Source organism: Pezoporus occidentalis, unplaced genomic scaffold (genome assembly GCF_034315485.1).
Source record: "Pezoporus occidentalis ecotype Australia unplaced genomic scaffold, CSIRO_AGI_Poc_V1 ctg243, whole genome shotgun sequence".
In the NCBI taxonomy this organism is placed as follows: Eukaryota; Metazoa; Chordata; class Aves; order Psittaciformes; family Psittacidae; genus Pezoporus; species Pezoporus occidentalis.
The window spans coordinates 1,322,975-1,348,551 of NW_026914319.1; the positions used below are offsets into that span (position 1 = coordinate 1,322,975).

At 40.9% G+C, this 25,577-nt stretch overlaps 2 protein-coding genes across 16 annotated transcripts; one reads left to right on the forward strand and one right to left on the reverse strand.

Annotated features, from left to right (window-relative positions):
* Window positions 1–422: 422 nt before the first annotated feature.
* On the reverse strand, window positions 423–14,512 carry HNRNPA2B1 (heterogeneous nuclear ribonucleoprotein A2/B1). Of its 6 annotated transcripts, XR_009965586.1 has the most exons (12): window positions 14,332–14,512; window positions 8,939–9,049; window positions 7,865–8,011; window positions 6,290–6,500; window positions 5,862–5,963; window positions 5,684–5,773; window positions 5,093–5,155; window positions 4,531–4,650; window positions 4,144–4,266; window positions 3,048–3,130; window positions 1,597–1,727; window positions 423–763 (listed from the first exon to the last, which is right to left on the reverse strand). XR_009965586.1 is itself a non-coding variant. In XM_062622569.1 (11 exons), the coding sequence occupies exons 1-10, from the start codon at window positions 14,359–14,361 to the stop codon at window positions 3,069–3,071; spliced, it is 1,059 nt and encodes a 352-aa protein (XP_062478553.1). In that variant the 5' UTR covers window positions 14,362–14,512; the 3' UTR covers window positions 423–763; window positions 3,048–3,068. The 6 variants fall into 6 exon arrangements, 5 of the variants coding, with proteins under 5 accessions (XP_062478553.1, XP_062478552.1, XP_062478554.1 ...); XM_062622569.1 differs by lacking the exon at window positions 1,597–1,727; XM_062622568.1 differs by lacking the exon at window positions 423–763 and having other exon boundaries at window positions 1,563–1,727.
* On the forward strand, window positions 12,413–25,577 carry CBX3 (chromobox 3). Of its 10 annotated transcripts, none has more exons than XM_062622572.1 (7): window positions 14,612–14,745; window positions 16,452–16,502; window positions 16,995–17,063; window positions 20,272–20,414; window positions 21,833–21,998; window positions 23,365–23,459; window positions 24,933–25,577. In XM_062622572.1, the coding sequence occupies exons 2-7, from the start codon at window positions 16,479–16,481 to the stop codon at window positions 25,057–25,059; spliced, it is 624 nt and encodes a 207-aa protein (XP_062478556.1). In that variant the 5' UTR covers window positions 14,612–14,745; window positions 16,452–16,478; the 3' UTR covers window positions 25,060–25,577. The 10 variants fall into 10 exon arrangements, with proteins under 10 accessions (XP_062478565.1, XP_062478562.1, XP_062478566.1 ...); XM_062622574.1 differs by lacking the exon at window positions 16,995–17,063 and adding an exon at window positions 18,296–18,421 and having other exon boundaries at window positions 14,662–14,745; XM_062622578.1 differs by lacking the exons at window positions 14,612–14,745; window positions 16,995–17,063 and adding an exon at window positions 13,583–13,842.

Sequence of the window (25,577 nt, forward strand, 5' to 3'; positions counted from 1 at the left end):
TACAGCAGGAACTCTACATTCCATTCAATCTTTTCATACTAAAACCTCTTTACAGGTGAAAAGGATAAGGCTATTATTGTCCTATCACATTCTGACAAACTGTCTTGTTAGTTTCATTAACAGGAAAGAAGAAAGTATTTTTATCAAGTGATATAAAACACAGCCAAAAAGCTATTTTAAAGCAGTTGTGTCCATGAGCAAAAAGATCAATGTTTTTAATCTGTAGCATTGTTTCTCTCACCAGAGAACAGATGGTTATGGTCAGAGATACAAGTTCTGTGAATACACTTGCCAAGCTGATTTTGTTTTAAATCCATCTCAAAATGGAACGTTTCAAATCATGAAAGGGTCTAAAAGCTGCACATAAACATTATTTAATGTTAGACAAACACTAGGTATTATTAAGCATTACACTAGAACTATTTTGGTATAAAAAATACTTTATTTTAAAGCTATGAAAGTTATAAAAATATGTAGTTAAACTTTCTACTCACAGAACGTTTGCTGGTTTAACATTAGTGATTTGTTTCTCCTACTAAACCTGAATTTTATTTGAAAGGTTTACAAGACATTATGACTATAATTTAAAAAACCCAGCATTACAGGGAGCTGTACTAATTGTGATCTTTTACTCATTTAACCTCTAGATTTTTAATGAAGGCAGCAAAAACAACTATTTTCTGATGGTACAGAATTTCTTATTTCTTGAAGCGTTTCTGTGGTTGACCACTTCTTCATTAGTTACCTGCAGCATGGCACCTTCCTGCCAAAGAAAAAAAAAGTGTATCTGAAGATGTTTATCACATATGTCTAAACCAAATTACCAGTAGGGAAACTTCAGCCTTTTTTTTTTGTTTGTTTTTTAAAAGTATAAGCAGTTCACTGGTGTGTCTAACACAAAGGAACAGGCCTTTTTTTTTTATTTGCTGAGTCCACGTTCTTCAGTAGAAAACCTTTTAAAGGCAAAGGAACTTGGAAATTAGGGTGTTTTTTTGGTTGCCTTTTGGGGTGGGTTTTGTTGATTTTTATGTAAAACCCAAACATAGTCGAGTATGCCACCCTTACTCCGAGTTAACTTGTTATTGGTAGATTTTCATTAATTTGAGGTGCAGACACTCAATGCAGTGAGATTAAGGCTGACTGAATTTGGCACTAAGGTTTATTAGCTGCAAGAACTATAAAAAATGGTGGAAACCTCAACATTCTAGCCGATTCCCAATTTACACAATTATACACTTATGAAATACCACCTGCAGTTTCATTTGAAGTTTTCACTTCCCCTCCTAAAGAACTGCTTATGCAGTTGTTAAAAGAATGGACGACACATTCCTTCACAGAGGCAGTTGTATTCTGTGGTGCAATTTTTTCCTTACACGTAAACAGTCTACAGTTACTTGGGAACCTTCAGGATGAAACATGTTATACAAAATAGATTTCAGTAGACAAACAGACATAACAACACAGATCATTTTCAACAGCAGAACTACTATCACCGCATTACCTGGCAAGCACCATAATGCATAGACTCCCAAGAAAAAATAAAACGTTCCAGGATGCAAAAATAAAGTTGTACAATTTAATTAACTTGTGACCTACCATTTTAACTATCAACACCAGGGATGGAACCCTTGCAAAGCTTTACTAATGGACACTTGCAGGTCTCATTTGTTCAACTGTAGCAGTGTACAGTGGCAGCAGTCTATGCTTGTCCAGGGTTCATATCATAGCTAGATTCCAGTAGGAAAAAAATATGTTAAGTAGCTGAAATTAACAAAAATTTGTTTGTAAAAAATTTAATACAAGAAAACAGGATTCACAAATGTCTTTTCAATTGGTAATCGTTAACTCAATTCATTGCTATGTTAAAACTACATAACAATAATCACTATACTGAAAGAATATACTGTAATACAATATTAGTTTCTCAGTTTTGGAACATTAAGAAAAGAAAAGTAAATAAGATCTTACCTAAAGAAGTTTAACTGAAGCTTAGAACTACTTTGCTCTACACCCTCAGCCTTCGTTCGCATCCTTATAAACTACTGTAGTTAAAACTTTGCAGAAATACAGCGCAGCTTTTTAAGACTGGCTGAACTTAGTGACGTTTTCAAGAGTTCTCTTGTACTAGACCTGTGTCCCTGGAAGAGTACCTCGCTGGGGATATTTCCTTTCCTTGCCATTGAAGAAGCAGCATCTAAAAGATCTAAAAAGGTGTTTCTCCTTGCAGAGATATCCCTTAAGTTATCTAGATACTTTAAACCTGATCATTTACAGACAACATACTTTTTTTCTGACCAACATTTAATTTTACATGTACAACAATAGCTTTATATTATTTGTGGGACCTTATACTACCCACTCCTTGCCTTATTTTACAATATTAAAAAAAAAATCTAAAATTACACAATATTTCCTTTAGAATTATTTTATTAAATCATAAATGTACAACAGCTTCTTAACTCTACACACGCACTTAAATTTTAAAAGGAAAACGTTATGTCTTATTACACCATGATCCTGGCTAATAGCTTTTCAAAACTTTGAGAAAAATCTTAAAAAAGGTTTCACATGTCACCTGAAACTTACAAATTTAACATTATCAAAGGAATGCTTCTACACTTACAAAGACCACTAGAAAGAAACAACAATTAAAAAGCTAAGAAACTGTCTCAAAGGCATTTTTACAATCCTTCCTCCACAGTAAGGTAATGTTATTAAATAATCCAAATCCATTCACAAAATGGCTCTCTGCATCTGCTCTGGTGTCTTCTGCCATATCACTGCATATTTATGCATGACTGAGATAAGTGTTTCCTTAACAATGTTATTTCGATAACCTGAAGCTGTTCTGTTACCTCTGGGCTCTCATCCTCTCCTATTTATACAGTGAAGCCTGTTTCAACAGAAGTAAAGAGTAAAAAAATAGGTTATGAAATTATTCATCTAACCATTTTTTAAAGGAAAGATAATATGATCCTAAAAAGCTTTTAACTCCTGTAGCTACTCTCAAGAATCACTGCAATTTTAACACTTAGAAACATACTTACCCATGGCATGCTTGCAGAAACTCAGTAACGGCTCCTCCCTCCATATCCACCACTTCCTCCACTGCCCCCGGGACCATAGTTTCCTGCAATTGCACAAAACCAAGAAAGAGAGCAGTTACATCATTTACATTTAGGAACGCTTTTGGTTCTGCATGAAGATTAACATCACTTTATTTCCCAGAGACAGCATTATACAGCAACAGTTTTCAAGTTTTGCTGTCTTCCTCCAAACAGCCTCCAATACCTGCCACAAAAATTACATCCCAAACTCTTGGAAGATTCAACAGTGCCACGTGCAATTTGATGCAGTGTACTGTCTTAAGACTGTGAGGGTTGACGTTATTTGCATGGTAACACCTTACAAATATAGGCTTTTGTGTTTCAGTTTCTGTTTCACAAACTTTGTGCCATATTAAGTAACATTTAGACACCAAAAGTAGAAGGTGTCAGAAGAAGTGATGCTGGTGGGGGGAGGAAAAATCCCAGAAAGTTTAGCAGACATTAACTAGGCTTCCCACAAGTAGTGTGAACTGATAGCAAAGAACACGAGACTTGGCTAAACATCTTTACAGACTGGAAACTGCAAAACATTTCACTGTTCTGGAAAAAGCTTTTAAATATCTTTAAGCTTTTACATATCTTAAAAAAAAATAGTAGTAATAATTCTTCCCAAGACAAGCTTGTCACAGTGTCAAGAAATTGTAGCCAACTTGCTACAATGAGTACTGCACTCCATCTCTTTTAGAAGTTACCCTATTTCTACATATCAATTCTAGAGTCATAGAATGGTTTGGGTTGGAAGGTACCTTTACAGACCACCTAGTTCCAACCCCTGCCCACCATGGGGAGGGACACCTTCCACTACACCAGGCTGTTCAATGCCCAGTCAACCTGCCCTTAAACGCCTCAAGGGATGTGACACCCACTTCTCTGGGTAACCTCTTCCAGCGTCTTGCTACCCTCACTGTAAAGAATTTCTTCCTTCTACCCTTTCAGTTCAAAACAGTTACCCCTTGAATCTTAGCTTCCACTTCCTGAAAAAGACTAAAAAGCCCACCCACTCTGGTTCCAAGACAGGTCACGACATATACAATACCTCCACCATATGGTCCCCCCATGTTCCTGCTTCCACCAAAATTCCCACTTTTCATTGGACCATAGTTTGAAGGTTGTTGGTTGTAGTTTCCAAAATCATTATAGTTTCCACTTCCATAATTGCCTGTGTTATCAAGATAAAAGTGTAGAAAAATCTAGGTGAGCTAAAACACAGGTCACTCAAAGTTATCTCATCATTAGCATTTTAAATTAAAGTACAAAATCACACATGTCACTAGTATATGCAATGAACCGCTTTTTCACCATTTTATACTATTCAGAAAACAAGAGTTTCCTTAAACATTTACACCTCCTACTCACCCACCACCCACCTCAAATGAATCGCACTAATTTACAACCGAGATGTTAGGTCATTTCAAGCCAGTACCTCCTCCATAGTTGTCATAACCACCTCCATAGCCTCCACCCTGGTTGCCATATCCAGGTCCTCCTCCACCATATCCTCCTCTTCCTCCTCCATAACCAGGACTGCCACCGAAGTTGCCACCTATGACAATATAATCCTTTAAAATAAACTTTTCAGTATAGAAGGGCACCAAATTACATAGAATCAGAGGATACTTTTCTGTTTAGACATCTACAGGGGAAGAAAGAGTCAGAATTCTGTAAAGAAATTTCTATGAACACTTTTAAAAAGCAAAACCCACCAGTCAAGACTGCCTAAAAGCTTCAATTAAAAGGCTTAATTAAAAGCCTGACTTTTCCCAGGAAATTTAAGAAAAACTACTGCTCTAAAGAAAAGGGTACAGTTGTCGAAGAAATAACCATACAATTTGCCATATACAGAAGCTTATCATGAGCCAACAGCTGAGTGTGCTTCCTGAAAGCCAACAAAATGGTCTTGTCAACTAATACAGGATTTATACAAATGTTAAGTGAATGTAGAAATATTTCTGATTGGAAAACAACCACCACCACCGTAAACTTACCTCCAGGTCCTCCACCATATCCATTATATCCATCACCAAATCCACGGCCACTTCCATATCCATCTGTTGGAAAAAAAATCCACAAGTATTTAAATTCAGCTGTAGCAAACTAACTGAATTCTCAAACCCCTATGACCTTAGGGACAAAACCTCAAAGATTATCAAGCACACGTACACACTCCTGAATTTCGAAGAACAGATGTTAAATAACACATCCAATCACTGCTTTACATCTTTTACATTCTCTTGCATTCGTAAGGTACGTAAGTTCTAATTTTGGACATGGCCCTTCCACTGTAAAGGTCAGGCAAGTGCTGCATAGAATTGCAGAGATTAGATCTCGGAATTCCATACTGATTTTTTTAATTTAATTTTGCCTTTAAATAAAATCTTAAAAAAAAAAAAAATATATAATTTACTGAATATCCATGTAATTAATCTACATACTCCAGAAGAGGTCTGTAAGTCATTTTTCTCAAAACTTCTCAAACTGCTACAGCTACATTTAAACTAAACCACAGTAGCTTAGAAAATTATCCAGAACTGGAAAGACAGTATAAATAAGGAAAAAAAAAAGTGCTACAAACATGCCTGTCTTACCGGCTCCCCCTCTGAAATTGCTGCCAGGCCCCGGACCAAAGTTGCCACCACCTCCACGTGCATCACTAAAACCGAAGTTCCCTGTAAGTTTCAACATTTGTAAGCAGTGAGATCATGGAAAGTGAACACAAACATCAACCACAAACCATTACCCATTACTTGTACATACCTCCTCTCCCACTCCTAGAATTTTGAACTTCCTGCATTTCCTGTCTAGAGAGAGCTTTCCTTACTTCTGCATTATGGCCATTGATGGTGTGGTACTTCTGCACTGTAAGCACATCAAATAGATATTATCAGCATTTAAGTACTAATCTGGCAACAAGCAAGAATATCAGGCTTCCAAAAATTAAGCTATTTTCAAATTAATCCATACATATTCCAGGTAATTACCCCCACCCCGAACCAACAAAGGAAAAAAAAAACAAAACAAAAAAAAAAAAAAAAAAAAAAAACAAAAAAAGCAGCAAACAAAACCCCATACCATTTTTTAAGCAAAGAAGCCAGTACTTACTAATTTAGTTTCAGTTTAGCTTAAACCATTACCATGACTGCAAGGATTAATACTATCGAATGAGTGAAATGAAGCTTACTTACACACAATTTTATCAACCGGATCATGGTCATCAAATGTAACAAATCCAAACCCTCTCTTTTTACCAGACTGTCTGTCAGTAATAATTTCAATAGTGTCAATTTTTCCATATTCCTCGAAGTAGTCACGAAGGTGGTGCTCTTCAGTGTCCTCTTTAATACCACCAACGAACAGTTTTTTCACAGTAACATGAGCACCAGGTTTTCCAGATTCCTGTTAGAATTGTTTTACATTATCACAAAGAAAAACATTTCACAAATCACTATTTTGCCAGGATTTCAGGAATGGAATTCCCCCTAGCAATGCATATCCCTGCAACCCTGCCGGGGAAGCTTTCTGAGAAGGAAGTAACATGGGGACATTGAGGTTTTTCCTCCCACACCTTTATGTCAAAGCCTCAAAAGCACTGGGAAGTGCTATAAAATACATGAAAGTCAATAAAAAGCCTTTAAACATAAAGACACATCAGCTTCCTCTGCCCTTCACCCAACAGCAATGAAACCCACATTCCACTGGTATCCACAGCAAAGGTCCCTCAATCTCAGTGAGCCCACAGCTGTGCATTTTAACCCTTATTCAAAATATGAAGCAATTCCTCACACTCACAGACTACTTTTACCATTTGAGCATGATATCCAAGCTGCTACAGCAGTCAAGTATGTCTTGTTCCTACAGCTTAGCAACAGCTTTGTGTGTATGAACAGTATGCATGTATACTGCTTTGATTACCCCCTTCCAAATGCTAACCAACCCTGCATTCTGCAGGGAACAGAAAGAAAACCAGTAAAGCTAAAACTCTGGCTACCAGTGGTTGCTATTTCCATTTCCCTTGACCTCTTGGACAGCTTATTTAATCCAGTTCATCAGTCCAAATGTATTAATAAACACCTGGGTCCACCCCTGAACTTGTAAACACTCTCAGAGCTTCCACAACACAGCAAGCAGAAGTAACCTAGAATCTACACTTGCTCAAGTGCCTCTGTGCCACAGTAACCTGGCTGTTTACTGGTTCACTGCATTCCTATGTGCACACCTGATTTGTACCCTGCAAGTTTTAAAAATCAGTATGCCTGTGGCTAAACCCAGAATAGTCCTAAGGCGATTTTGTACACCACCACTGAAGTAAGAAGTTTCCCTACTACACACTCTACTTTTAGCTATTTTGGGTTACATACCTTTTAGAAATACCCAAAATGTTGGAATAAAGTCAGAAGTGACTGACAGAAGTTTATTAATTTGACGTTTAATAACAATAACCATTTCAGACAAGAATTAGTTTGGAATCTGCACAATCCCTGGCATTCAACATTTTTTCACTAACAATACTTTGAGACCCCAGCTGCATCCCTTGCATACACAATTCTACACCCAGAATAATTTCATTGTAATAATAAACATTTATGTAATAGTGTCATTTAACAGACCAAACATGTGGGAATTAGTGCCCCAACTATGCATTTTAACTAGAAAATTTAAACCCAGGCAATTTCAAACAAGAACAAAGCTTAACTGTCCCAGTGATACAGATATTCCTTTTTCAAAGCATGAAAATTATCTGCTTTCAAAGCCACACTTACCTCTCTAGCCACAGCTCTCTTAGGCTCAACCACCCTTCCATCAATTGTGTGAGGTCTTGCAGCCATGGCTGCATCAACTTCAGCCATGGAGGAGAATGTTACAAAACCAAACCCCCTTGATCTTTTGCTTGCAGGATCCCTCATTACCTAAAACCGATGAACACATTTAAACAATTTCTACCTGTCTCATGTTAAGCTTAAAGACTAATATTTGGAGAAAACATGTAAACTTAATTTATATGTTCCTCTATTTGATTTCAAAACGATTATAATAAAGCAGCAGGCTATGCTGAACCACCCATGCTGAACGTACATGAATGGCACTGCTTGGCATCACTGAAATTCAAACCACTCTTGTCCTCCATGACTACCTGTAACTCCAAAATGCTCCTCTATCATGTCACATTCATTTATATTTATGTTTGTTTTCACAAAAAAATCAAACACAGTTTAAGATTTCTGAAGACCACAGACTTTATGATGTATTTACTGTCCCCAAAACAAATACAGTGTGGGAACTTCTGCAAGAGTCACAGTCTCTAGAGGTATTTAAAAGACAAACAGATATGGTCCTTAGGGACATGGTTTAAGGGTGGACTTGGCAATGTCAGGTTAACAGTTGGACTAAGGATCTTAAAGGTTTTTTTTTTTCAACCTAAATAATTCTATGAAAACATCATACATAAAGACACCCTTTTCCAGCTCTGCTGAGGATGTTTACAGCATCAGCTTTATGCCGAAGGTTACCAATCACACAGATGTAATAGTTCTGTGTAAGCACTTCCTAACGCACTTCAACCAATGACACCCAAGTTAATGTTAAACTGCTGAAGTCCGTGGTTATAGAGATAATCTGAGAGATTTACAGGAAACAGATTGTGAAATCTTCCCAGAGTTCACAAAGGAAAGCCTGAACACAGCTTCAACAGACTGGATTCTTTACTAATCAATCTACTGTACATGCAAGAAATTTCATATTCCGCATTTCCGTTAAGCTACCCAGGAAAAAAATCCCCACTTCTGCAATTTCTAAACATTCTGTGTAAGATTTGTGCGCTAGTATGCCAAACTTACCACACAGTCTGTAAGCTTTCCCCATTGCTCGTAGTAACTCCTCAAGCTTTCCTCTGTTGTTTCAAAGCTTAAGCCGCCAATGAACAGTTTGCGGAACTGTTCCTTTTCCCTCTACAGAAAAGAAGATTACGTTAATGTAATTAACAATAGGCCCTCTGCACCAGCATAATTAAGACACTAAGATATGTCATGTCAAAAACCGTCATCAACATCAGTTTTCAAAACCAGGCATGGCTTTTCTAGTGTTCTACCATTATTCAAGAAATGACGCAATTATTCAATTATATGGGTCCACTTTTACCATACAGATTTTAGTAATGTATTGTTTCCATCTCTCCCTTGAAATATCAGAACAAGGAGACATAACAGAAGACTTCCAGAATATTACTATAAAAATCTTGAGGAAATGCTTTTTAAAGAAAAACAAAACCAAAAGTTCTCATTACAGATAACCATGTGGAACAGAATTGTACAGTATGAATGAATTTGTGTTATCTATAAAAACCCCTAACATTCTGGCTCAAGTTGTTGTAGATGAATACCATTCATACTGCTTACCCAGGGCATTAAAAATAAGGTGTTGCTGGAGCATCTGTAAAATTAACCTGGGATCCTGTACCACTGGAATTAACGGTAAACCTATACAGCCTCAACAGCACCAGTATCAAAACTAAGTGGATTCCCTTTGAAAATACAGATGCAATACATATCTGCATATATGTCCAGTAATATAAATGATGCCTTTAGTAAGACTGTTCTATCACCTTTCAGAATTATTATCCTTGCATTTGTTCAGCAGAAGCTTTGGCTGTGATAAGTGTGTTATTAAAAAACCCAAGACAAATAATAAGGTATTGCATTTACTACTCTCTATGCTTTATATCAAAGCAGGAAGGACAACCTTCCATCCTCTACAAATTCAAAATACTATTAATACTAACTTTTTGCACTAAGGAGGCATCATAACTGTAGTTCTCTACACACAACATACATTTTTCAATTTCACATATCAAATAGCAGTAATTAAAAAAAGTGCACTAGAAGTGTTCCCTTACACAAAATCTAAGATTTCAGAATGTTGTTTGAAAGAATTGTCCTGCTAAGGACAAGACAATGGAAATGCAGTATTACTTCAGCTTTATACTGTTAACTAATTTTAAAAGTTAAGAAAACCGCTTGGGTTTGTTTTCATGTCTTCTTTAGGGTGGTGGTTGTTTTTCAAACCCATACACTGCATAGTCAGCTGTAACTAACAAACACAACACGACCTGAACATTAAGATAAACATTAAAAGGAAACTGGACAACCAATGAAAAACCATGAAATCTGGAAAATAAACTAAATAGTTCACAGTGCACAAATGCTTCAGAAGTACGAAGCCAATCTGTGCATGGACCAAAATGTTTTCTGGAGTTGTGCAGGGCAGGCCTGGTTCTAGATGCATGTAGATGCAAATTACTGAACCCAACACTGAGTAAGGTTTTGCTCAAACAGATCACACTATTACTAGCTTGAAATGCTGCAGTGTGACACATAAGTCAACTAATCAGTTTAAATGTCTCGTAAAAACATTTGAAATCTGCTGTTGGATGTAGTAAAGCAGCACAGAAGCTAGTACTGTCATCCCCCACCCCATACATACAGGCAAAATTAGACATGAGAGTTTGAAAGCAGCAAACCCATATTACGTCAAGTTTCCTTCACCTCATCTCTTAAAAGGAGTAAAGGATACTGCATGCCAGACTTGGACTAAGAAGTCCCATGCTGCAAGTTATACTACCATTTATAATTTGAGTAGGCTAGCAGAAAAATAATTTTAAGCAACGATACTGCAAAAAAAAAAAAATCCTGCCTTTAAATTATTTCGTATCTCCTGCTTGAAAATTATTAGGGACTACTTGCTACAAAAGACACTTTTCCCCATATAACTGTTGTGCGTCTAACAAATGCAAGTTTATATTCTTAAAAATTTTGCGAATCAAGCAAGGAAGTAGGCAGGTAGAATTTGTCCAGTTAAGCATTAGTTTTACCGTTGAAAACAATTATAAACACGTAAATGAAACTCAAGGAAAGAATGGCATCCACTGGCTGAAACAACTGCATTTTTTTTTAAAGGGACAAAACACATACCACACATTACTAATAAACATTAAGCAGGATAGTAACACGCTTTATAGACATTCAAATTACTAGTAACAGCAACTTACCATGTATTATGCAGTACATGTCCTACCCAGAACAACATCTAGACACCACACAACAGGACACAGCAATAACTAAATTCACACTACCAGTTCTTCAACTAAAACCACTGCGTGAAAATATTATAAACACGTTGTTCTACTGATACATGCACAGCCTCTGGATGTGGAGAGACTATGCACCTTAAATGTGTCAGTTTTAAGCTCTGGTTAGTCTAAGCATTAACCTCCCACCAGGGTCCAGAGAGCTCTGACCATGTGATGTTTAGGCTGAAGCTGTAAAATGCACAACAGAAATTGTAACTTCAGTCCTCCTCAAAATTCTGCTGAAACCCCCTATTTAGTAACACACACCCCACACACCCCCCCCCCCAGTATAAAAGCTGTAAAAAAAAGCCTCAAGATTTGCATAGTACACTCTGTGGCAGGAACAGAATGCAAATGAACTCTGTAGGGTCTTCATTAGCGCTTATTTCAGGCCTTCCTTCGCAGGCTTAAAGCAACACTTGAAAGGGCTTAACAATGCGCAGCCTTTACTGGAAAATCACCATCAGAGCAAGAAAATGTGTCGCGTATAGCAATAATGTGCGCACAAACACTCCAAGCTGACCAGACTTCTGCAGTTAAGAAACCGAGTAACAAAACTGGTTTTGAAAGAAAGACAAGCGAGTAGGATGTCTGAATTACGATGGCGAGGCCTGCCAAAGTAAAGCTAGGTTTACTAGTCCCGAACAGATCCCTCTCTAAGCGCTCCGTCAGCCCCAATTCGTTCGGCAGGGCTTTTTTGATGTAACGTCCGGGTTCTCTCCCTTCCCCCGCCTATCGTTATCACGAGTGAAGCGGTGACCGTGCCGGCTCCGCCATGTGGCAGAGACCAGCAGAACAGGGCCCCGCAGCTAGGAGGGGAAAATGGCGCCCAGCAGCAGCCGCCGCCCCCAGGGACAGCGATACGGCGAAGTTAACAACTTTCGGAAAGATCAAGCCCAATTGATAAAAAAAAAACCAAAAAAAAGCCGCCCACAAACAAACCAACCCACCCCAAAGCAAACAAAAAAGGCCACCTGGAACTTCGAACCGAACGGCAACCAAGCGCTGCGAGCCGCTTCTAGCGTGCATCTAGGAATGCACGGAACCAGGAAAAAGGCTTTTTTCGCCCCCCCCTACACGACACGACCACAGCTGCCTGCCCCGGCCCGCCCCGCCTTACTACCTTTCCCGGCACCGGAGCCATCCTCACAGCCTCACGCACCGACGGACCTCAGAGCCGCCATTTTACCCCTCCCCCTCGCCACCGCCATTACTAGCAGCGCCACCCCGGCAGCCCAGCTCCTCGCAGGGCAAAGGCGACCCCCAGATCGCGCACTGACTTACCCTGTAAGAGCTGCGGCCCCCTCCTCCAGCGGCACCTTAACGGCAGATCGGCTAACGGGTACGTTAAGCGGTTTAAAAACTCGCCCCCAGCGGCTACCGCCTCCTCTCTCGCCTGCGTTATTAGCCCCAACCTCCGCTTCCAGAACCTTCCTCCCCGCTTAACGCTACCTCTTCGGAAAGTCATCCAGCCCACTAGCCGCAGCGCGCCGACCGGCAGCCCGCCTTGTACCGACAAGGATTATCCTGCTCTTAACACCCAGGCCCAGAAAAAAATCACTCCGAACTCAAAACCAAGCGTGCCACCCTTCTTAAAAGCAAACTCTGGATTTATCCTTTTTTACGTACCACATTCTTCATGGTTTAGGTATTCCTGCTTGAGAGTACCGTACAACCGGTCAATAATGGCTGCCCTGTTACGTAATTTTAAATTCAGCTCCACGTAGTGCTAGCGCCCTCCTTCTCCAACCAGGGCTCGCGTCCGAGGTTTGAGTTAAAAAAAAAAATTAAAAAGCTTGAATCTGGAGCTTAAATATCTCCAGAGGGGCAGCAGTTCTGTGTAACGCCCCTACGTCTTTTTACCACGTAATAAAAACTCATCAACTCCGCTAGTAATGGCTGTCTCCGAAATGAGCCGAAGGAGTCGTTGTCGTCGAGCTTATCCGTTTCGACAGTCGCCGGAAAAAGCCGAAACGGCAATGGAAGCTCACTCGACTCCCTTCGGCAATTTCCGGAACTTGCCGAAGATGACAGAGCAGCAGTCGGAGTCTGCTCGGCAATTTCCGGAGAATCAGACGCAGCAAGTCCTCGGCTCTCCAGCCCGTTCGGCAATTTCCGGCAACGGAAGAGACTCGCAATACGGGCCGAAGCGACCCCGATCGCGACTGGCACCGTGTCGCTTTTTTTTTTTTTTCTTTCCGGAAATTGCCGAACGGCCCCGAAAGCTCAAGCCTCGAAGCGCGTGGTTATAATTAGCCGAAGACGGCCTCGTATTGCGCCCCCCCCCCCCGTTGCCCTCCCCTTAGTCACCTGTGGTGGTGGCAGGGATCAGGCGAGCGCAGAGTGGAGCGCACCCCCGTGATCTCCCCCGGTCGCTGCCGGCCTGGCCCCTTCCCCCTGGGCAGGAGGAAGTAATAACTACCCATATTTCGGCGCCAGCGCCGCCACACCGCGGGGGCCCGGCAGCCAGACTTCGCCGCAGCCTGCTCCGCTCTACCCGCACCGCCGACGCCGGGCGCGCCGCCCGCTTCGGCAATCCGTTCTTCCTTCCTTTCTCCCTCCCCTCTCCCTCCCTCTTTTCTCTCTTCGGCGGCCCCGCACGCACCGCGACAAAGGGTGAGTGCTGCCGCCCGGCGCACCAGGGAAATGGCGCCGGAGCGACTCCTTTCTTCCCGCCCCCTCTTCTCCCCCTCCCCCCTCAACTCCCGGGGAAAGCCAGCACGGATCCTCCGCAACCGCAGCGAGGCTTCACCAGCCGACCCCTTTCCCCACTAACGAAGAGCTTCCCAAACTCTCCTCCACCCGACAGAGCTTTCCGAACCCACTCCCCTGCTCCTCGCTAACGACTAGGCCTCCCCACCGCAACGCGGGAAATGGCCGAGCTCCAATCGTCCCCCCCATCTCCGCCTCAACGAGCTTCAAACACATCCTAGCGCTCCCTACCCATCCTCCCCGCTCCCAGAGCTCGCCGGGGCCACCCTCCCGCCCTGAGGGCCTCGCTCCGCTGCAGGCGGCGCCCGCTCCGGCCCGACGCGCCCTCATGGCGGCGGCCATCATGGCGGCTGCAGTTACCGGTCGCCGTGGGCCCGTTCCCCCCCACCTTACCCAGTCGCTTTCTCTGTCGCCGCGAGGCATCTTCCTTCTTTTGGACGCCTGACGCGGTCCTGCGCTAGCCCCCCGTTGGAGAGACGTCTTGGCCCCCCTCCTGTGCTGGCGGCGACGACGGTACGAGGTTGCAGCTCGCGCGTAGGCGGCGTCGTGCGCTCTGCCCCGTCAGCCGCCGGCGCGCAGTGCTCGGCCAGCCCAGCCCCGCCACCCGCCGCGCCCGCCCTGCGCTGCGCCGCGCCGCCGCTCCCCACCCCCTCCCTCACTCACTCACTCCTTCCCTCCCTTCCTCCCTCCCTCCCCCCACCCCCCGCCTCAACCCCCCTCAGATGTCGCTGTTGCCGCCGCTGCTCAGTGCGCGCAGGGCGAGAGCGAGGAGGAGACACCAGACCTGAACGGCTGGGCACCATTGAAGTCTGTATCCTTCTCTCTCTCCCTCTTTCTCTCGCTGCAGCCGCCTCCTATCCCCCTCTTCTCTCCCTATCCCCGGCTCCCCTTCTTTCTGCTCCCCAGGGCCTCGCCTGTGGGCCGCCGCGGGTCGATGCGGGCACAGCCCTCCCGCCTTCCTCCCCACCCCGTTAGTACACCGCCGCTTCCTTGGCGGCGGGGGGTAACGGGCGGAGCAGTGCTGCCGAGGGGGCCTCGGCCTCGGCGGTTGCACGGTGGTTGGCGGCCCGCATGGGAGAGAAGGGAGGGAGGGCCCCGGGGCTAGCGGGCTTTACCGCGGGGAAGGAGGGTTGCGCCGGGGGGCGGGGGCAGCGGCACCCGCGCGGCAGCGGCGGCGGACACGCTCGGGAGACAAAGCCAGCCCGCCACCGTCGAGGGGCGGCCCCCGCGGTCGGGCGGCCCCGCTCCGGGAGGTGGCGGCGTGCGCCGGGCTCGGGGAAAACGTGGCGGGGTGGGGGAGGCGGTGTGGAAAGGGGCCCTGGCGGCGGGGGCGCGGCTGCTCGGGGCGAGAGCTGCGGGCCGGTACCCCCGGCCTTCGCCGTGTGGCGGCGGATCGGCCCCGCGCCGCCCGGGGCAGCCCTTTTAGCGCGCCCGCCGCGTCCCCGCCTGCCTCACGTGCGCCCGCCACACGCCCGAGGCGCGGCCTCTCCCGGCAGGCCTCCTCCGCAGGGCTGCTTGTGTTCTGTTTGGGGGGGTGGCATCATGGCGGGGGAGTGGGGGCGGGCGGGAGAGGTGTTATTATTACTATTGTTTCTTTTCCCCTTTTTCCTGCCTTCGAACGGGGACACGGCAAAGCCCCTCTGCACTGGGGCCCTGGCCCCTGGCCTTCACTCCCCTTACGTTCCCCATCGCCTATGGGGCTGCCAAAATCCACCTCCTGTGTCAGGGGAGAATTGGGGGAGGATTGCTGAATCCGGGAGGTTTCCTGGCCTTGCAGGACTCTCCTCTGCCTTGCCCCCCGGCATATGGGGAGTTCTAACAGTTCTATAGTTTGCAGTGGGGAGGGGACAGTACATGCCTGAGGAGGTGGCCAGTATGAGAAATGGCATGGAAAAGGGGATGGATTCTGTTCAACATAATTTCTGTAGGTTAAATATGTAGTATGTACAGCTTAGCTGAGTTAACATTGCTCTAGGACCTTAACTCTTGCAAGCTTGAGAATCAGAAGGCAACGTTATAGTTGCATTAAGATAAATATTTGCTGTTTGTAAAAATTTACTGCTATGTAAGAGTAATGGGTGACTCATTATTAACACCACAGATATGTAGCTGCTCCCCACCAGAAATATACCTGGTATATACCTAGGTATATCTCAATTAACTGCTAGAATCTGAACTCCTATTCCATTGGGTTTAAGGAAATAAGCATCCCTGATGGTCCTCCCCCTTTTCCCTTGAAACATAACTGTGCCTTAGAAGGCCTTGGGGGAAAAAAACCCTTTTTTTCAACCGTATATACCACTTTGTCATATCATTTATCCTGGCTAGCATAATGGTGCATTACTGGGTTATGCCAGATGAAGTGGTAACCTACTTTTTGTTCTGGATTCAATCTTTATTAGAAACGTTGTATGCAGTGATTACATGGGGGTTGGAACAAGGACCATGCTTGTATTGGGATGCCTTTCTTTGAGTAATGTAAACTTCCTTTTAATTGTCATGCATTTTTCTAGTAAAAGCTCTGCAAGTCTGCAATAAAAATGGCCTCCAATAAAACTACATTGGTAAGTTCATGCACACCTAAAGTATGTAAGGATTTAATCAACATATTTTTCTTCAGACTTATAACTTGGCATCTCCATTTAAAAGATACATCCACATCTCCCCTCCCCAGCATTGTTCTGACCAAAATTTCAGATCCAGAAAGTAAGGCTACTAAAAAGGACATTGGCTTTAATAAATCTCCCATTTCTGAAGAGATTTGTTGGGAAAAAATATTAAAGGACTGCACTGTTTCATCTGTTTTACAATAGAGAACACTAAGGATTTTATTTTATTTTTTTTTAGATTCCTTTCAGCACACCATGTACTTCATCATATATGTAAAAAATAATATCCAAATCATGTATTCATTTAATTTCTCCCAGTGTACTTGGGGAAAATCAATTGCCTGAAAAAGGCAAATGAAAAATAACATTATTGGGAAATGATGTGGCGTAGTTAAGATGCCTTTTGAAATGATTTTTAACAAATAACAGTTTCTTTGAATTTCATAGGAGCAGAGATTATCAGATGTCAACCCCTCCTGGACCGTTTTAATGATGCATTCATGGATCTCAAGTCCTGTAAAGCTTTGCTTGACATTAAAATATGGACTTCTAAGGGCAGTTGGTTGCTGGTTGCCATTCAGCTAATAATTATATTGTTTTATGAGAGACAGAACTGAAAACGTAGAGTATGAGATGCATCTGAGGTTGAGGTGGGGAAGTAAGCTGAAATACACATGTACAATTCAAAATTTGGATAGCAAAACAACTGATTCATAGTGCTCTCAAAAGGCCTATACTTAAATTTACTGAAATGATTACTGGTTGACCCAAGTAGAGATACATTAAAAACTTGTATTAACTCCTGGCTTAAAAGTGCAATGGAGTGCTTCCTTTATACTGCACAATAAGAAACTATTTTAAAAAAAATTTAACCAAGGTCAGTGTCTGAATTTCCTGTTAGTAACTGGTTGTCCAGTTTTCCCTAATTCAAGGAATAGAAGTAGTTAGCCAGCCTGGGGAGGGCATGCCTCAGGGAAAGGAAAGAATCTGTGAATGCAGTATTTTTAATCTTTTGATGTTTACAGAAGAATTTTGCTGCACAGGTCAGGAAAGGCAGTTATGGTTCCCATGGGAACTGTAACTAATTCTGCTTCATTATGTATCTGCATGCAAAACCTAAATGTATTAAGGGATAGCATAGCTCTGGAACTATAATTCCTATTTTTAACCTTCTGTGTGTTAAAACCCTTCACCACAGTGTCACATCAATGTTTTAATCATGCCCCTTAAAGAAAGTGATCAGCCACACACCTGCAACCCTCATATGTGACTTTGGAATGCAGGAAGGGAAATGGGCCATAGAGGATCCGTTCAGTGATCAGATGCTCAAGTAACAGCTTACATGTGACCCTAGAGAAGGAAGCTTCAGGGGGTCTAGTGGCCACTTCAGTCATTATCAGCGAGATTTACATTGGCTTGTATAATCTCAGAATGTACAGGCTTTTAACAAATGTTCAGTATTTCTGCAGGCTCTGCAATCAAGTATTACTTTAATAGGTTGGAAAGGCTCAAGAGTTCGGAAAGCAGTGCTGATGTACACAAGAGCTAACTGAATCTCTTAAATATTTAAAACAAAAAGCAACATGCTCTCAGTTTTGTTATTTCTTACTGCACTTCAAGAAAAAAATACAGATCCCCATGACATGCATTTTCTCCTGTGGAAGACTCTCTAGATACTTAAGTCTTAGAAAGTAAAAAAAAAAAAAAATGTTGCTTTGATACAGAAATCCAAAACATTTATCTTTAAGTGACAAGAATTAGTGAAGCCGAAAAGCGTACCAGAAAACAATCTTCCATTGAATCAAAGAATTTTAGTGCAACGGAGAACACAGATGGAGATATTCCCCACTTGTAGCCTGCTTGCCTCATCACCAGTAATTATAATGTTATTACTATGGTATAGTGAGTCTGTCTTGTTTGGTTTTTCTTTATTTTTCTCTCTTTTTTTTTTTTTTTTGTTCATGTGTTTTCCTCATTTCTGCCTGTTTCTCTTTTTCGCACTTCTGTTTCTGGAACGAAGCTGCCTTCATAGAAGCATTGGACATCTCCATGTTTTAATTTTCTTTCAATATCAGCCTTACATTCTTTTTCCTGTGGAGGCAAAAAAAAGCCAGTGTGCTTAAGTTGACACTTTTCAGACATGAATGCTGTGGTCAAAATACACCTGGGATATGCAGGCAGTTAAAATCTTAATTGGAAATACATGCTCTGTTTTAGATAATCTCTCTTCTGTGCTTCAGATCAAAACAAATGTTGCATGAGATATAACCATATACAGAAACTTGCTGTTTGAAAGAGAAATTTGAAACTTTTCCTTCTCCTTGTTGTTTACACCTTCAGTTTCTGCTAACCAGAGTAAAGCTGTTTTGGGGAGTGGGGTGGAAATCAGTTATGAAAAATAAGGGCACAAAGACATGGCTTTGGAAAGAAAGAATTGGCCTTAAATCTTCAGTTTATAAAAAGAACAGGTTTTTTTGTCTAATGTACATATTTTTTATTTTTACCTTTCACCACATCAAGACAAATTCCTACGAAGTGTAAAAACCTGCTTCACAGTATTCTCAAACCAACCTGCTTTCATTCTAGAGAGGATTAGAGAAAGGCCATCATGCAACTAGATGTGCTCTGAGATTTATTTTTTGCTTGTCTGTTTTCTGTTCTATAGGAAATGCATTAGTGAGGAATTAGTTCTGTCCACTTTGATTTAGGGTGCTGCACGAGTATACGTTTTAGGAGCTTAATCCTGCTCCCATTAGTTTATGGCTGCCACTTTAACAATTTCCTTATAAGGTGCAGTCCAAAATGGCGAGCAAATTGCTTTTGGTCTGCTAGTGCTCCAGAAATGTGATACAACATGATAGGCTTGATCCAAACTTTTTAAGATTGCAAAAAAGGAAATTATTAAATGTGTCCTTCTATTACTATTTAAATGTGCCTTATTAAACTGGGAATGCCTTGAGGATGATGTGGATGTAATATTTTAAGAACTTTAAGAATATTATTTGAAGTATCAAATGTAAACTTAAAACACTTACAAAGTTGTTTAAGTTAGCAAAATTTCATTTATATGTTTAGTGCTGTACTTAAGTATAGGTGTCTTTAAATTTTTGCACCTTTGTGACATCTGTTTGAATGTAAGTTGCATTGGTGCGTGCCTGAGAATGAGAAGGGACTGCAGTAATGGAATGCTTCTAGCATGCATCCTGTTAGACAGTGATGGGTTATTGTTGAGTATTTTGCTTATTGTAGTTATACATCATAAACTTTGCTCCCATCAGCTTTTCTTTTTTTTTTTTTCCTGTTTTATGCATTTCCACAGTTCCCTTACTACTTTACTTCTGTCTTATGCTGTTTCTTGCTCTCTGCCTTTTCACAGGCATAGAGTGAACTTTCAGAAGCTTTATAAATTTTTGAGCATGTAGCACTGAGAGTTTCTTATACTGAAATTTATAAGGGGAGGCACTGTGTATGGACAAAAATATTTCACCTTTATAGAACTAGTGTTGGGTATCTCATTAAGCAACTGAAAAAAACCCAAAACATTAACATGTCTTGCTCAGGTTACCTGACCACATGCACTAACGTAAAAGGAGTCTGAGCTTCTGGCTTTAGTGTGAATAAGTACATGATTCTTTGCTGTTTAGTGAGCAAAGTTGGATTTGGCCAGTGAAGTAACTGTGTAAAGCGAAAGAAAGAATAATGTAATTCTGAATTTCTTTTGTAGCACAAAATGGGAAAGAAACAGAATGGCAAAGGTAAAAAAGTTGAAGAGGCAGAGCCTGAGGAATTTGTTGTGGAAAAAGTCCTGGACAGACGTGTTGTAAATGGAAAGGTGGAATACTACTTGAAGTGGAAAGGATTTACAGAGTAAGGCATTACCTGTTATTTTTTTCTGATAGAATGCTAAATATTAACCATTTATTTGAAATAACTATGCAAAGAGGGGATTGGATGATGGTGATACATTTTAAAGAACAAGCGAAGGATGTCCATAAATGCATGTTCAAGTGGGGCAGCCAAGTTAGACTGACAGTTGTTATATATGTAGCAGAATGAATGTTACTTCCAAGTAGGAGACTTTGCAGGGATTTAGACTGTAATCAGTTCTGAAATGATGAATTTGAAGCAGACAGTTTATTATTCATTTTTCTGAACAACTCTCCAATTAGATGAATTTGCATAAGGAATTCTGTGGCATAGTTGCATTCATTAGGCATGCCCAAAAGGTATCTTTTGAGTCGCTTTCACAGGACTTACGGAAGCCCAGGAAAGTCTTTTAAGTGAGCTTAAAAATTGATTGTTAAAGAAAGCACATAGCTGTGCCTCCTCCATCCCTCCCATGACACTTTCTGGCAGGCTGCTTTGCTATCTGAAAAAAAGGTGATGCACCTATCATTTGAACTTAAGCAGTTATATGCAATGGTATTATTGTTATGTACCTCCCAGAGTGATCACAGTGCAATATCCTGCCTTCTAGTACCTGAAGTTTGTGTAGTGGTAAGAGCAGAAATAGCAAAACACAGTGTGTTTAGTATTTGAGGATGTTACTTAAAAAATACAGTTCAGTAACTGAAAATACTTTGTAGGCATCCTGCTTGTGCGGTAATGCCATGGCAGGATTTGTGCATGAGGACTTCTGAAGAGGTGCTTAGTTGTTGTAGAGAATATTCATGCACTTAAAATTTTAGTTAACAGTATGCATGCTCACTGAAACATTTGCACTGCCCAGCTCTGGACATGGAACCTTTGTTGCCTCCTGTAGTTGACTGAAGGAAGAAGATAGTTCTAGGTACAGCTGAGCTCAGTGCTCAGAGCTTTTTAGCATATTCTTCATGTATAGAAACTTAGACATATGGACGCTGTTTGTGGTGAGTGTTGTGTACATTCTGTTCTCCATAAGTCTTAGTGCTCTATCATATAACTTGTTTGCATGGACAGTCTTTAGAGGAACCAGGGAAAGGAGTCAGTTTAAATGTACAGGTAAGTTTTGGTAGAGTGGGTATTGCTTGTTTTAACTCCTATGGTCCTGCTGGATTATAGGAACTAAGAGACCTGCTTGTTCTGTATCTCCAGTTTAAGAACATAATTTGTCAACAGTAGCAGAGCATACTAATTTCTTTTATGAAATTTAGTACATGAAGGTTACAAAAGATGGCAAGATAAGTATCTTTAGGTTTGAAAAACTTGCCTTACGTAAAGAGAAAATGAATTAACTTGCTTAAGGTGAGCCATTTGGCTAGTTTTATTTCTTTCCATAGTTTTACATAACTGTGTATATGTTTCAGTGCTGACAACACATGGGAACCTGAAGAAAACTTAGATTGTCCAGAGCTAATCGAAGCTTTTCTGAACTCTCAGAAAGCTGGTAAAGAAAAAACAGATGGTGCCAAAAGAAAATCCTTGTCAGATAGCGAGTCTGATGATAGTAAATCAAAGAAGAAGCGTGATGCTGTAAGTATATGTTCATGTGCTAAACTTTTTTTTTTCCTGTGTCTCTTCACTACCCCTCCATCACCGCCCCCCAAAAAATCCTATTGTCATTTTGAGAATGAGACCAAACATGGGTTTAAAACTGTAAAAGCCTCACATCTGGAACTGTGGTTTGAAAAGAGTAATCATTCTTGGTTGTTAATGAGACCTTCCAAAAGATGAGTAAAAGATGATTGATTGACATGATTGCTAAAAGTTCTTGTGTTGTCCCATGATGCTTCCTGAATAATTGAAAGTAAGACTGGTTAAAAAGTTACTAATGAATGATATCAAGTGGTTGGTTATATTAGAGCAGAAGGTTCATAAATGGAACAAAGATTAAGTTCTGGTTTTGCTTTCATATTTAGCATATGATTTTGAATAGGGGAGTGGCAAGACTGCAAAATGTGAAGATCAGGCAGTTACTTAGATTAGGACCAGACTTGATAAGAGGAAGTAGAAAGGCTAAGTGAAGAAAGCCTACCTTTTCTTAAAGGTCTTGGTTTCTTCTACACTTTAAATGAACAAGCAGCATGACAAATTCAGTGCTGACAAGTACAAAAGAATGCAAATGCAGTAATGTGTTCGATAGTTCATATTTTTCTCTGTAAACTAGCAATCTGAAACAAGACTGGTTGGCAGTGTCAGTTTACTGAAGACAGCTGTTGGATGTGTGATTGCTGTCAAAAAGGTTTGAAGGCGTCAGAAGGCATAGTTTATTAATAATACAAAGAGTATTTTAGTTTCTGTATAAAGTCAGTTGCATGGCTTTATCTGGTACAGCAGTGGTCACTGTCTCAAAAGGATACTGTGAACCTAGAGGAACTAATACAGGAAATAGTCATGATATTTCTTGCCACTGATGTGATCTCAGTCAGCCAAGAACAATTGAGATATTCCCCAAGGGTGCAGTTTCACAGTTGGCTTAAGCCATCACAAGCCTGTTGTTTTGCTGAAAATGATGTGTTTTTCCCTCTTGCAGGACTGCATTTCTGCTTTGCCCCTTCTGTTGCTTTTACAGGCCATGTTTGGTTTTTTGTCTACTATAATGGTTTTAGACCAATTGTTTCATCTATTGAGTTTTCAGAAATAAATGCTAGAACATTTCTGTAAAGTCCTTTGTTACTACCTTACATCTGGATGACTCGGCATGAAGATCAGTCATTGAAAAAGTAGATATAATCTTCAGACAATAATACGTAATTACAGCATTTACAATTATGCAAGGCTATTTTTTTTTTGTTGTTCTGATAGAGACACATATGTATGTAAAAGAATGTATTTAACACTAATGCCCAAGTAGAATTTCGTCTTAAACGAGATACTGATATTTTAACTTACTCAATAGGTTGATAAACCAAGAGGATTTGCAAGGGGTCTTGATCCTGAGCGGATAATTGGGGCTACAGATAGCAGTGGAGAGCTTATGTTCCTCATGAAATGGTAAGTCTTAGATCCACAGTTCTCCATATTAAGAGAGGACAGGCAGTTGCACTTAGGCTAATTGGGCAACTTTATTTCAGGAGTAAGACAGAGGAACTGGTGGTCTGCTTACTGTCCTTGTATTCTTAGAAAAACAAGGCTTCCTATAATCAGTTAGTACTTAATCACTCTTCCTTCAAAATCCAAAATAACTTTAGTTTCTGTTGGTTCAGTTTTATGGAAGTAGAAATTTAAAAGGTAAATCCTGATAAAATATGGAAAAACTAGCATTTGTATGGAAAAGATGGATCTTGGTAATGGTTTTGCTGAGTGAATGGCAGGGAGGAATCCAGCAGCTGTTTGGCTGTAGTGCCAGCTGTTCTGCATGCAACTAAGTGGAATTGGAAGCAGCTAGTGGAGGAAGCTGAGGATGAGATGAAGAATAAACAATATGGAGGAAAGGTTTATTGTTATGGGCTAGAAATAGGGGAAAGTGATGGAGGGAGTTTGTGTTGTTGGGAGGATAGGTCAAGACCAGCTTCACTAGCTACAGTGTTGACAGAAAGACTTCCTACCTTGTAAAACAAGTAGAAGAAAATCAGCACTGTTTTTCCAGTGTTGAGAATACAAAAAATTGAATTGACATTTACTGGGGGTTGGATGTCATATGGTAGTGGGATGAGAACAACGATAGCTTTCCACAGCCTTTGAGGAGGGCAGAATTTTCTGAATGGAGTCAAACTGAGTGGTCTCCAGAGAAATTATTTGCCATGTGATGTGCCCGGACTGCTGAAGATTAGTGCTTTGGAAGATTCTGTCTCCCTTCTGTCTTCTTACATCCTCCCTAAATTATACGTGAAACTCAGAAGCAATACAAAATACGGATTATGACTGTGGATTTCTGCAGTGATAATTGGCAAAATGAAACAGAAGGATTTAGTTCAGTTGCAGTTTACTAGTTTTTCATAATTGATAGTAGGCAACAAACATAGATATAAATATGTTTTCACAAAACTGACTTGTGAAGGCAACATACACTTCAAAATGGACTCTGAAGCATGTCAGACTGGGAAGTTTATTATCCCAAAACAGCAACAAGAAAAGCAGTGTAAAGTATAGGAAGTGACTTGCATAAAGAGTAAATAGAAATTGAATGTAAGTGCCCCGTCTTAAGACTGATGCTAGTGATTTTTAAAAGTCTTACTATGAAGTTGTGATTATACTTTAAAAGAAAAAAATCATCAAAATTGTTTTGTTACATACTGCAATTGGTAACTGTATAAATGGTTCACTTTGAATAGTGTTTTCCTTTAAAACAGAAAAAAATACAGGAAGGGAAGGAAGATGCAACTATGAAACCTTACCCATTAACGTGGAAATTCTTGGTATACTGAAAACTGATATTCTTTTTAGAACCTATGCCCTATCAAAAGCTGCTTTATTTACTTACTTACAATTATGCATTTTCTTAAATCCCACTCTCTTCTACATCAGGAAAGACTCTGATGAGGCAGATCTGGTGCTGGCCAAAGAAGCTAACGTGAAGTGTCCTCAGATCGTAATCGCTTTTTACGAAGAGCGACTAACTTGGCATTCATGCCCAGAAGATGAAGCACAATAATTAGTTGCATTGCTTTTTTATATATATGAATATTAAACCCGGAAATTTGATTTATTAGCAATGTGAGAAACATACATTCTAACAAGAATCAAATTTGATATTTTTTTGAAGTAGTATGTTTTGCATCAACAGCAAGTAAATAAAAGCTTTCTGCGACTTGTTTCATTTATCACAAGAGAGCATTTGATACTACTACTTCCTCCATATTAGGTAAAAGCTTTTATAAAACATTCATAAACTTCCATAGTTATTAAAGAATCATAATGAATGTTTAAACAAACTCACAGATGTTTTTGTAGTCTTCTATACTATTGATGTGCATGTACCTCCTTTACCCAAACCTAGCCCTTTAAAACTGTAGAATCATTCTTTTTAGTATTTGGGATCACCTGGTCTCAAGAAGACCAGGTGAAAACTAACTTTGTAGTAATTTGAATGTTATCAGACTGTATATTGTTTACTTTATTGTAAATACTGGTGAACAGTGGTCAATAAAATAGTTTTATATTCTTCCTTTA